This window comes from Xyrauchen texanus, chromosome 12, assembly GCF_025860055.1.
Source record: "Xyrauchen texanus isolate HMW12.3.18 chromosome 12, RBS_HiC_50CHRs, whole genome shotgun sequence".
NCBI lineage: Eukaryota > Metazoa > Chordata > Actinopteri > Cypriniformes > Catostomidae > Xyrauchen > Xyrauchen texanus.
In genome coordinates, this window is record NC_068287.1 from 24,447,117 (window position 1) to 24,460,856 (window position 13,740).

The window sequence follows — 13,740 nt, forward strand, 5'->3', positions numbered from 1 at the left end:
TCCTACATACCTGTGTCTGTGTCAGCCCCAGTTTGGCAGCCAGGTCAGCGCGTTCAGGGAGCGCGAGGTACTGGGTCTGCTGGAAGCGCTGGTTGAGCGCCTGCAGCTGGAAGCTCGAGTAGATGGTTCTTGGTTTGCGAATCTTCTTCCCCTTTCCGTTCAGGCGTATTTCTCCACTTTCGATGGAATTTTGCTTATCGGAATCTTGAGTGAGAAGATTCGACAAGTCATTTAAAAAAAGCTATAATCATCATAGTAGTGGTAGTAAATATGAAATAAATTAAAAACAAACAAAAGAAAAAATGCAGGCTATTGTGTCTGATGAAAACTGTTTGAAAAACAAGATGTAAAAAGGTTTGTAAAACCCACACAAAGATAAACTGCATTATGTGTTTTTGACAAACTGAAAAAATAAACAAAATAAAAGGGTTTTTATGCCAGTTTATTAACTAGGATCAGCAAGTTAGATTGTAGTTCTAATTGAAATACATAGACCTGAAACAGGAGTTACATTTTAAGTTGTTTGATGAAACAAGTGCATAATGCATTTCTGTGAAATTATAGCAAAATATAAGCTGAATAAAAACAAATAGGCTAATAAAATGTATCTTTTTGTTCCAGAAGAAGTCCGGTATTCACGTTTACATTGGCAGCAGGCTTTGATAATTAAAGTGTAACACGTTTTTTTTTTACTTTTAATAATCGTTGATGTATCGAAAGAGGGGTTCTAACGACAACCCGTGTATGTGTGCGCGCGTGTTAAGGAAGCGGGCAATCTCTTTCTGTGCTAATTGGAGTCATTATACTATAGGCCTATTCCATATTACATAGTAAATCTTACTAATAGGCTATAGTCAAATTACTGGCATGAAGTAAAAAAACCTTAAGTAAAACCACAAATCCTCAAAAACACTAGCTCGTGGCAAAATAGATGGTTGTAGGAATTTGCCCACTTAAAAATTAGCCTAATCTTTTTTTTTTTTTTAATCAGTTCCAATAGCCTACACTACCAAATTAATTTGAGAGTCCAGCTGTACTACTTCTTTTTTTGCAATAATATATATATATTTTTTTTTATTTGTTGCACACAATCAACGCCCGTTTTATATTTGTTCAAATCTAAGATAGCCAATATAAAAACTTTGATCAACTTCACATTGGGCATATCAAAATTTGGACGCGTTTTTGTTTAGACTCTAAATTACAACACCATTTCAAAGGGCAATTATCATAAATATGCAGTCTATACAATACAGTATTATTATCTTTAGAAATAAATTTCTGCTCCCTGCAGCATTTCCTCTAAACCAGTAGACTAACTTTGGTACAACACCAGATTACTTCGTCAATCACTTTTTGAACCATGAAGGAAATTAAAAAAGAAAACACATTTTACCTGCACCCTCTCCTCTTGATTGACCAACTGCACTGTTGTGTTGATAGGGTAGGTAAGCTCCGGGGTGGTGATGGGCGCTGGGATAGTGGTAACTGAGCGGACGGCCATACAAAGCAGCGCCAGATGAGAAGGCCGTATCGTACTGCGGATGTGCGCCTTGATGCAAACCGTGCACGGGATAGTGCGCGTGGGACACACCGGGGGAATGCTGCTGGTGAGACTGGTAGCCGTGACTGAACTCCAGAAATGCCGATTTTGAGGGGTCTGAAGCCACCAAACTTTCAGACAGTGAAGTCATAGTCATTTTTTAGAGTTATGTCCATTAGACCGATGCACCATAAAATCACCGTCTATTAAAAAGAGCTGTGTGATTTCCATCCCTTAGATTCATGTCGTCGAATTCCCAAATTCCATGAAAACGCGGAATAGGTTCATGAGTTTGCTTTCGTAGCATGGAGTCTGTGAAGTTAATCTCAACAGTCTCATCACATCCTAGAGTTAAATTCCAGCAGTGAAAGCGCGCTCTCTTATTGGCTGCGTGCGCTGTCTGCGTCGTGTCTCCGGAGGCAGTGACGTCACCAGTGTAATATTTACATCACAATTCTGAAGTTTGCAGCAATATTGAAGTTCGGGTTTAAAACCAAATGACTGTTTCTCCGTCGGTCTAAAATATTTCTGTTTAGCAACAAATAAACAGAAATTAGAACATTTAAGACATTAGATATTATATTCAAAGACTAAACTGAGAACTATATGAACAAATATTCAATAAAACATTACTAAGGAAAATAATGAAACAAAATATAGTAAAACTTTTGCATTTCAAACAAAGATCCTGATAATGTGTTCCATTATTTATCATCATAAATAATTATAATAAATTATTATTTTCAAGTATCATAAAGGCTTGATTACAAAATAATAATAATAATAATAATAATAATAAATGAATAAGTCAAGTTTTATTTCTGTTGAAATGTAAATCCGTCACATTTTAACTTGGTAGGAGGTGCAGGGAAAAGAGCCTCTATTGATACACGGATGTTTTGTTTGGCGGACACGTGTTATAAAACCAAAATAGTGACGTGTATAGAGATTCACAAATTATAGGTGCTTTCATCTCGTGCCAAAATTCCTCAACACAGGTAGGCTACAACTAACCGCCAGGACACGCCCAGCCTCAATGCCTCTTTCCAAGCCTGCCAGTTTACTGCACGCACTTGCCAGTTGAGGGAGTAAGACTGAAACCTTGCATTTACAAAAGACCCCACTGTATTTGTAGTTGTGTTTTTGAGAATTTTTGGCTGTTATTCCTCCTCTATGAAATGGTCTCATTTGTAAGATCGAAATTATGACATTCAGACAGATGCTCTTTTGTTGTAGTATAATGTACATTTTCATTTATAATTTAAAATAATAGGTTTTTAACACCAAACATCTAAACCTTTTCACTGCAAAAAATATGTTAACCACGATTCATGCTTTATGGAATGTAATTTGTGTATTTATTAGCCTGTGTATTTTACGGTGCATTAATGCTTATATTATTAATTTACATAAACTGTAACCTTCTAACCTTCTTCTGAAAAATCTACTTTCACTTTATAATGTATTGCTATTAATCGTAGTATTTCCGGAAAGGCACATGATGACATGAATTTCATCGAAAGAGACCCGTCCTGGAGCAATGACCAATAAACATGTAGAGACAGTGCTCAGTGTCACTCACACAAACATCATCAGGGTAACACATGTGAAATTAAAATAATGAAATAAACATTAATGAAACTACATCAAATATAACACAGAACACCCCAATGTAGATAAGTGATATTAAAAATAAGAAAAAACATAACTATTCCCATACAATATAATGAATGTGATGGGTAACGCAGGGAATTTTGGGAACGCCAGATTATTTTATATTTTTTATGTATTTTTTTTACTGTTATTTTAACAATAATTTACCATAAAAGGTACATTCTTATTAAACATAATATAAAATGTTACTGTTACTTATAATGGTAAAATCATACTTTTTCATTTTTTTTAGAACATTGTTACATGTATTGTCTTTTTAAATATATGATATATATTTTTACCATATATTTTAAGGTAACTACCAATTTACCAATTAACTTTTTTTTGTAGTCTTTTACCGTTAAAATTACGGACATTCTTTACGGTTTTTTAGGATGCCCGTCTACAGCATGTTAAAACAGAAAATCCAGGATTGAGAAATGCACTTCGTGGAGAGCAGAGGAAACAGAGGGAGGCAATGAGGGATAGAGTAAGATGATAAACAAATATAATTGGATTAAAGGCCAGATAACAGAGAAAGAGAGCACACACTGATAGCACGAGAGACACAGAAAAAACAGAAATGTAGACTTGATCCCAGTTTGTAATTACATGTACATTATGGAGGAGAACAAAGCTAGCCCGTGAAGTCATAACACAAGGATAAATCCTCACGTTGGTTTTCATTCACACTGGGTGAAGTGAGGTTAATAACAATACATCTCATCTCATGCCAGACTTGCTGGCGTCGTCACATTGTGTGTGTCTCTTCTTGGGCGCATGCATATATATTTATGCACTCTGTTTCCAGTAGGCCTATACTGTGCATTTTGCAGGCGTTTGTCACCACTGATTTGAGGGCATGTGATAATGTTATGGCACGTGTTTCACTGGATTCTGCTGCTAAGGCTGAAGACCACTGACAAATGAGCATGATATTCTGTTGTTGATGAACTTGAATAAAGAATAAACAAAGGAAATTTCACAAATAAACAAATAAAAGCTCTGTAAACAGTTTGCTCTTGAAATGAATGGCAAATAACATTTAGGAATACGATTTAAAAAGTTAAATTGTTTGGGTAAAAAATGCTTGTAAAAATGATTTCTGAAAAATACACTGAAATTGTCATTCAATGAAGCTTTTGAAGCTGTCAGGTCTAACAACAGTTTACTGTATATAAGAATAACTTTTTTTCAAAGCACCAATATATTGATACGCAAATAATACAGTCCAACACGAAAATCTGTTTTCGTTACAGTTAGTCTTCCTAAAGGCTTTGTCTTTTAGATAAATATATCCATTATTTATCTATGATCTATCTATCAGCATAGCATACTTTAACTTTTTTTATATAACGTTTTAACAATAATAATAATAAATCAATGCATTTAATATATGCTGATGATTTCTGAAATATGCAGAGTTTAGTAACTGTCTAACACTTCTGCCATGCACGAACAATTTCAGCTCAACGATTATTAGTAGTTTACAATTTTTTTTAAATCATGCTCCTGTGACACAAATATATCAGAGCCAAAGTCTTAAGGTAATCGTAAAATTGTGGCTAATAATTTCGATGCAGGCGTGTCAAACCACAAATAAATAAAATGTAGCATATCGCTCTGGGCAATTGTCTTTCTGTAACCTCTTGATATTTTTTGTTATGTCTGCGTTAAATTGAGATGCGTGCAAAAAATGTCCGACATTTTAATGGCAAAATAATGTAAAATCACACATTAAAAACAAACAAACAAACAAACAAACAAAACTTTAACTGGTTAATAGAAGTGGTAAAAATTATAATATATTTAACAAGACAATACACGTCAATACATTGTAAAAAAATAAATAAAAAAGTATATATATATATATATATATGTATGTGTGTGTGTGTGTGTGTGTGTGTGTGTTTAAAGTATGATTTTACAGTATAACATTTAACAGTGAAATTTATATTATGTGTAACATATGCATGTTTAGCTATTATGCAGCCTACTTTTTACAGTCAACTTCTGTTAAAATTACAGTGAAAAGAAGCCCTGCATGACCTATCACATTTCATTTAAGTCATTTTCTTCTTATTTTTAATATCAGTTATGTACATTGGGGTGTTCTGTGCAATATTTGACTTTCAAAAATGTACTTAACCTTAATAGAAACAAAAGTTAGACGCAAGTGTGTGTGTGTGTGTGTGTGTGTGTCCACATCAATACTGGACGTTTATTTATTTATTTTATCAACATGCAATGTATTAACAAATTAAGGTTGTAAAATAATAGTAAGACTCTGTGGCAGGGCGGCGGGCGGGGCCGGTTTGTGATTATACACACCAGGGCCCTTATCAGGCTAATTAAGTCTCCAAGAGGGATAAAGGCTGATGGCAGACGGTGGTGTGAGGAGAGAGATATTTTATGGGCATGTCTGTCATGTGTGTTTGTCTTTTGTTTCAGTTTACCAATTAAACTATTATTTATATTGAAAAGCCGGCTCTCGCCTCCTCCTTTCCATTGACTTCTTTATACTGGTCCCGGGTTTCGGCACCAGTGTTATAGTTCAATGGAAAGGAGGAGGTGAGAACTGGCTTGACAATATAAATAATAGTTTAATTGGTAAACTGAAACAAAAGACAAAACACACACATGACGGACATGTCCGTAAACTATCTCTCTCTCTCCTCGTACCACCTTCTGCTATCCGTCCTGCCACAGACTCACTTGCGTCTAACTGCTGTTTCTTTAAGGGTAAAGTACATTATTGAAAGTCAATTTAGTGCCAAAAGTAAAATACACCAGAAAACAATGCTTAGGCCCTTTTGGTTTTTCACATTTAACTCTAATAAAAACCACACACTCACACCTCACATGGTCATACTGATATTTAAAAATGCTTTGGTCTCAACAAGTATGGAATAATACATTAAATTAGTTCACACATTAGGTAACTTTCTCCCTTAACTTGTTACATCCTCCTTTCTGTATCACTTTGAGTTACCTATTGAAGGCTTTATTGCTATTGAATTCAACATTTGACACAATTGTCTCTTACCTAAATCAATTCATGCTACAGCTTGAATGATCATGAAGCAGAATGCAACTTTTCTGGGGTAAATGTATGGCATAACTTTCATTGTAAACAATTAGTTTGAACAACAGTGCAGATATTCAGCCTTTTTTTCTGGCTAAATGGTGAAAAATGAATCTGAGTGATAGCAGCACTCAGAGACTGACCCCATGCCCCCAACTCTGTCTCAGGTGCCTTTACCTGTCAGTGTTATTAAAGTCCTTGATGAGTGTGTTTGTCTGTGAATGTGTTTTAAAAAACTAGCTGCAGGGTTTAGTGTGATTTTAGGCACTGTTCAAGCAGGGCGGTACACCAGAGAGACAGATTGTCTCCTTCTGTTTGGCGGCTGCCAGCTACATCAAAGGTGTTGATGTGGACTCATTCGTCTTTGAACCTTGCCAAAGTTCTCTCTCTCTCTCTCTCTCTCTCTCTCTCTCTCTCTCTCTCTCTCTCTCTCTGTGCTATTCTTTCTCTATTTCTGTCTTTCCCTCTTTCTTTTCCTTCATGATCTACCATCTGGGAGCAGGCTCTGGCAAGTCTTCCCTGGGGCAGCTGTCGGGCAAAGAACAAGGAGGAAGTGATGAGTAGATGGCAATGCATCCATCCATCTATCCAGACACTATTTCAATTCATCTATCCATCTTGTCACTATTTGCATCCTTCCATTCATCCAGTCTCTATCAGCATCCATCCAGTCAATATTTCCATCAATCCAGTTACTATTTCCATCCATCCCGTCACTATTTGCATTCATCCATTCATCTATCTACCCATCCAGTCACTATTTGCATTCATCCATCCACCCATCCAGTCAATATTTGCATTCATCCATTCATCCATCCACCCATCCAATCACTATTTGCATTCATACATCCAGTCACTATTTGCATCCATCCAGTCTAGGTATGGCAATTTTTGTTATTTTGTCTAATTACTCAGACTAATTACTCGAGTACTCTTGAGTACTCATGGGGCAATTACATGTTCAGAACTTTGTATATAATAACATATCTGACAAACGCCTGCTCTACACTGCCACACGCGCCTGTGTGTGTGTCCGTCCAAATGTTCACTCTTATGAGAAAAGCCACTATGCTCTGGATGGTTGTTGCTGTGATTCATGAAGCATTCCATTCAACTCAGAGAGTCTGAATTTCCACCTTTTAACTGAGGAAAGTGCAACGGAATGAGACTTATATCGGGTATCTAACTTGGAAACTAGAGCAGAAATCTTCATTAATTTCATCGAGATACAGGTGTGTGTTACATCACGCAGGGCAACCCAAGGTCTACTCATGTTAATGAGAAGTTACATGCAATCTTGTAATGTTTCCAAAACAGATCCTTCAATCTATATTAATGGAGTTGACATTTGTACAAATAAGTGTATAAGACAACATTTATTTAGGAATCGATCTATTACACCACGAGGGATATATTTTTGGAATCATTTTGTTTCTAGAGATAATATGGAAAAAGCTTGGTCACTACTCTTTAGTTTATATATAACCAATAAGATCCGGGAAACACATTTAAAATTATTCACAATATATATGTTTGTAATCATACCTTGTAAAAATTCTCAGCCATTGATGAGAAATGTTCATTTTGTTTAATAATAATATATATATATATATATTTTTTACTGTTGTTATTCCAAATAATTCCTTTCTGGGAAGAATTATCTGCTTATGCGCAACAGAAATCTGGACATATTTTTGATTTAACTTGAAAGGATATACTTTTGTATTTTGAATTAAAAAAAAATTATTTGAATTTCATGATAATCCTTATGATCTTATTGGGCATGTTTCATATACACAAAAGGGACGGAGCCATTCTAAACCATACTTTAAGGTCTTTATGGTGGAATTCTTTATGTTTATTGAGTCTCTTAAATGCATTGATAATAACAAATCTATATGATATTAGCTGGTACAGAGTTAAAGATAATTGATTGAAAAGTAATTTGAATACTTTTCAATAATATTGTAAACCCCTATTCTGTTATATTCTGATATTCTTGTGCGGATGTCTTATGTATATTAATATCATTCACTTTTATTAAATAATATCCATTAACGAGTCAAAGTTCTTACATGATAATAAAGCACATTTAGCAAACGTTTTACAGGTTTTCAAAACATGATTAATTACAATCTCTTTGTTTTGATTATTGTAATGATAGCATTGCAGTGTTGTATCACCATCCATCCATCCATCCAGTCACTATTTGCATCCATCTAGTCACTATTTCCATCCATCCTTCCTTCCATCCAGTCACTATTTCCATCCATCCATCCATCCAGTCACTATTTCCATCCATCCTTCCTTCCATCCAGTCACTATTTCCATCCATCCATCCATCCAGTCAATATTTCCATCCATCCATCCATCCATCCAGTCACTATTTCCTTCCATCCATCCATCCATCCATCCATCCATCCATCCATATATCCAAAGTATAATTGCCATGATGCATAGCCACTGAGCTTTCAGTCCAGCTTAGAATATGTTAATTAATGAGTCAATTTTATTTTGGCTTATTAATCCATCCATCCATCCATCCATCCACTCAATATTTGCATCTACCCATCCAGTCACTATTTTCCTCCATCCATCTATCCATTTACCAGTCACTATTTGGATCCATCCAGTCACTATTTGCATCCTTCCATCCTTCCGTCCTGTCACTATTTCCATCCATCCATCCATCCATCCATTCATCCATCAATCTTTGGCACAATGCATAGCCAATGAGATTTCAGTCCAGCTTAGAATATGTTTTTTAATGAGTAAATAATATTTTGTCTCATTAATCGATCCATCCATCCATCCTGTAAATATTTCCATCCATCCATCCATCCATCCATACATCCATCCATCATCCAGCCAATATTTGCATCCATCAATCCATCCATCCAGTTAGTCAGTCAGTCACTATATCCTCCCATACAGTCAGTCACTATTTCCATCCATCCATCCATCCATCCATCCATCCATCCATCCATCCTTCCTTCCATCCAGTCACTATTTCCATCCATCCATCCAGTCAATATTTCCATCCATCCATCCATCCATCCAGTCACTATTTCCATCCATTCTTCCTTCCATCCAGTCACTATTTCCATCCATCCATCCATCCATCCAGTCACTATTTCCTTCCATCCATCCATCCATACATCCATCCATACATCCATATATCCAAAGTATAATTGCCATGATGCATAGCCACTGAGCTTTCAGTCCAGCTTAGAATATGTTAATTAATGAGTCAATTTTATTTTGGCTTATTAATCCATCCATCCATCCATCCACTCAATATTTACATCTACCCATCCAGTCACTATTTTCCTCCATCCATCTATCCATTTACCAGTCACTATTTGGATCCATCCAGTCACTATTTCCATCCATCCATCCATCCATCCATCCATCCATCCATCCATCCATCCATCCATCCAGTCACTATTTGCATCCTTCCATCCTTCCGTCCTGTCACTATTTCCATCCACCCATCCATCCATCTATCCATTCATCCATCAATCTTTGGCACAATGCATAGCCAATGAGATTTCAGTCCAGCTTAGAATATGTTTTTTAATGAGTAAATAATATTTTGTCTCATTAATCGATCCATCCATCCATCCTGTAAATATTTCCATCCATCCATCCATACATCATCCAGCCAATATTTGTATCCATCAATCCATCCATCCAGTCACTATATCCTCCCATCCAGTCATTCACTATTTCCATCATCCATCCATCCATCCATCCAGCCAGCCAGCCATCCAGCCAGCCAGCCAGCCATTATTGCATCCATCCATCCTTCCATCCAGTCACTATTTCCATCCATCCATCCATCCATCCATCCATCCATCCATCCAGTCAATATTTTCATCCATCCAATCACTATTTTCATCCTTCCATCCAGTCACTATTTCCATTCATCCATCCATCCATCCATCCATCCATCCATCCATCCATCCATCCATCCACTATTTCCATCCATTCACTTTTTGCATCCATCCATCCGTCCGTCCATCTAATGTTTCATTGGCACTGATCTTTCAGTCCAACTTAGAATGTGTTTATTAATGAGTAAATATTAAAAGTCTCATTAATAGTTAGATATATTTTTACAAATTATTTTTTTTTCCCCTTTTTATCCCCAGACTGCCAGAGAGATTTAAGCTTTTAATTATGTCATCACTTGATTTTGTTTAATATACTTATATTCTCATTCATATACAGGTATTTAGCACTATGGTACCCAGTTTCAACCTTGAACGGCTTCACGTTCATGGCAGATCCCTTCTTATCAAAACAACTTATAATGAATTGTGTGAGTGGCAATTATTTAAGCAGGTTGTTAAACATACAAGGTAAGTACCAAGACCAGAACCTTAATTGCCTGGAAAAGCAAAAATACAGTACAATTGTGACTGTAGAACTGACAATTGATAGATTGCTGAATACAGAAACTGTCTGGGTGTCATTTTTCATTGTTTCCAAATAAAAGCCTTCAGGTTTCTGCATTCGTTGACTATTTTAATCCTTACAGGAGATTTGCAATATGGTAACACAAGAGTTGCTGTATTGCCATTGTTCTTCCCCCTTTTGACCAGAAACAAGGAAAACTCTGCATATCAGAAAAACTGGCACCATTAAAATTTGATTAAAGAGTTACATTTTATAAATTGGTGCTGTTAATGCAAGGTTTATTAAAATTATTTATTATTGGGGAAAAACATTCCTCTTCCACAAAAAAGATTCTTCTTCCACAAGCATGTACTGTAAAATACCGGGGAACAGTTGATTGATTGATTGGATACAGTACACACTCACTGTTCATGTTGGCTGAACTGCTGATCTTTCAGGTCGGCACGCCCAGATAGCGGACATGCTTTCCGGGGCCGCTGTCAGGGTGGACTGGAACCCTCCGTCCTCCCCACAGCCTTCATGGCTAGATGACTGGTTCCTGGGCGGCACTCACAGCGTTTTCTTCCCGGAGGTGCATGATGAGCTGATGAGGTTGCCGAAACCGACGTCATCGCTCATCCGGTCTCACTACCCTCGAGCGGCCCACGTGTACTCGGCGGTCCCCCAGGTGGACAGAGCTGTTGCGATCCACCTGTGTCCTGAGAATGCCACCACCTGGTGGGATCGCCCGGTGCTCCCCACCAAGACCTGTAGGATGATGTCATCACTGACCTCCAAAGCCTACAGTGCCGCTGGACAGGCCGCCTCCAACCTGCATGCCATGGCTCTCCTGCAAGTTCACCAGGCCAAGGCACTCAAAGATCTGCACCTGGGTAGTCCTGACCCTGACGTGTTGCCTCGCCCTTGCCTTGCCACGATCAAGGAAGGACCATCTTTCTCAGGGATGGGGACCCTCTGGCATCCGCACCCAGACCTCCACGTCTGGCCCCTGGACAGGATGCGGAAGATGCCGTCGTAGACACGATCAACCAAACCAGAGCTCCCTCTACCAGGAAACTTTATGCCCTGAAGTGGCGCTTGTTCGCAAATTGGTGTTCTTCCCTGTCTGAAGACCCGCAGAGGTGCGCAGTCGGGTCAGTGCTCTCATTTCTGCAGTAGAGGTTGGAGGGGAGGCTGTCCCCCTCCACCTTGAAGGTGTTTGTAGCCGCTATCGTGGCCCACCACGACACAGTGAGCACGACTTGATTATCAAGTTCCTTAGAGATGCCCGGAGGTTGATCCCTCCCCGACCAAGCCTGTTCCTTTCCTCAGGTCTTCAGAGACCCCCCTTCGAGCCGCTAGGATCAGTTGAGCCCAAGGCCCTCTCCTTGAAGACTGATCACGCTCGCTTCCATCAAGAGGGTTGGGGACCAGCAAGTGTTCTCTGTCAGCGACACCTGCCTGGAGTTCGGTCCGTCAGACACTCATGACGTCCTAAGACCGCGAATGGGCTATGTGCCCAAGGTTCCTACGATCCCCTTCAGGGACCAAGTTTTGAACCTGCAATTGCTGCCCCGGGAGGAGGCAGACCCAGCCATTTCGTCACAATGTTGAAGTGAGCGACAGACGGGGAACATCTAGGTTACTATTGTAACCTCCATTCCCTGACGTTGTGTTGAAGAAGTGACACTAGGGGTTTCTCTTGAGAGCCTCGCTCATGTCTGAACTTGAGAAAAGGCCAATGAGAAATTGGCAGGTAGAATTTGCATGTACCGCCCCGGACATACGGATATAAAGGGAGGGAAATGTGCTTCTGTCCATTCATGTTTATGCCCTGAGGAGCCGAGAATGAGGTTCGGCCATAACAGTGGCTCGGTTCAGCATTGTGGCCGGGAGGACGCAATGTCTCGTTCCCTCCATAACCTAGACGTTACTAAAATGTTTGTTAAATTAACTCTCTTTTATCAATATTATGTTTTGAAATTAAGAAGAATTTAATTAATTTATGCCATTAAGATATACAAAAACTGTGTGCAAAAACTTGATAAATAAAATTAAGTAAATCTTACTAGTCATTTGTTCAGTGTATATAAATTATTTTGGGTGAACTATGCTTTCATTGTCTTTATTTTGTGCACACACCTAGCACATTTAATCATATGTTAACCCACACTGTAATATTATCATTATAAAACACTCATAGTAATCATTCAAATGTTTTGCAACTTTGAACACAGACAAACAGCAACCATTAAAAGTCCAATTAGAGCAGTGCCAGCACTATTAGTTATAGTACATTAAATTATAGCTTAGAATATTGAAACCTGGTCTGATTACTGAGCTGCTGAGTCTGCCAAACACTATAAAACCATTATTAATAAACTCGTAAATCCCTGCACAGAAATAGAAAGATAAAGAGGAAATATAACCAACTGTTTTGACACAAGGACATCTGGAGAAAGCTTCTGGACAAATTGACCAAATCCCTCATTTTGAATGAAAATGTTATGTCCAACTTAATTTAATTAAGCTACTCATCAGAACACATCTGCATTTGTAAGTATCACTATAATTTATACCTTAACACTACACAACTACACAATAGAATATCAGTTTTCCAAGCAGAGGAAAATACTTGATTGGGATTGCTATGCAAAGTCTAGAGAATTTTTATAGTGTGATCAGTTAAATCAGTTAAAGTATCTTCAAGATGTGTAACTTGATCAAAGCAAGGGATTACACGTGAATAAGAATGCCAGACAGACTAAGCTAAAACAGGATTGCTATATAAGTGACTCCTTTAAGAGGAACTTCATTGATACTCAGGTTACAAAGGAGGAAGTTTTGAGAATTTTTCAGAATCTGTCTGGGGATGTAGATTGACTTGTTTAAATAGACAAAAGTCACAATAAGTTGCATGTTTCATCTCCATTTAGAGAGTTGGAAAAACAATAGGCAAATTAATATGGGATATGAAAAGATATTTATATGATTGATGCAAACTTGCCAATGTTGTTACTTAAACACTCGATTAGCTGAGACACCTTTAGCAATTTGA

The 13,740-nt window shown here is 37.7% G+C and overlaps 1 protein-coding gene across 1 annotated transcript in view; it reads right to left on the bottom strand.

The window, feature by feature from the left end:
* LOC127653165 (homeobox protein Dlx4a) overlaps positions 1-13,740 on the bottom strand; it is a 40,272-nt gene that overhangs the window by 8,871 nt on the left and 17,661 nt on the right. The window contains exons 2-3 of the mRNA XM_052139731.1: positions 1,397-2,071; positions 11-204 (exon numbers count right to left, since the gene is read on the bottom strand). Coding sequence (XP_051995691.1) covers positions 11-204; positions 1,397-1,700 — 498 coding nt within the window. The 5' untranslated portion in view covers positions 1,701-2,071. The remainder of the gene's footprint in view (positions 1-10; positions 205-1,396; positions 2,072-13,740) is intronic.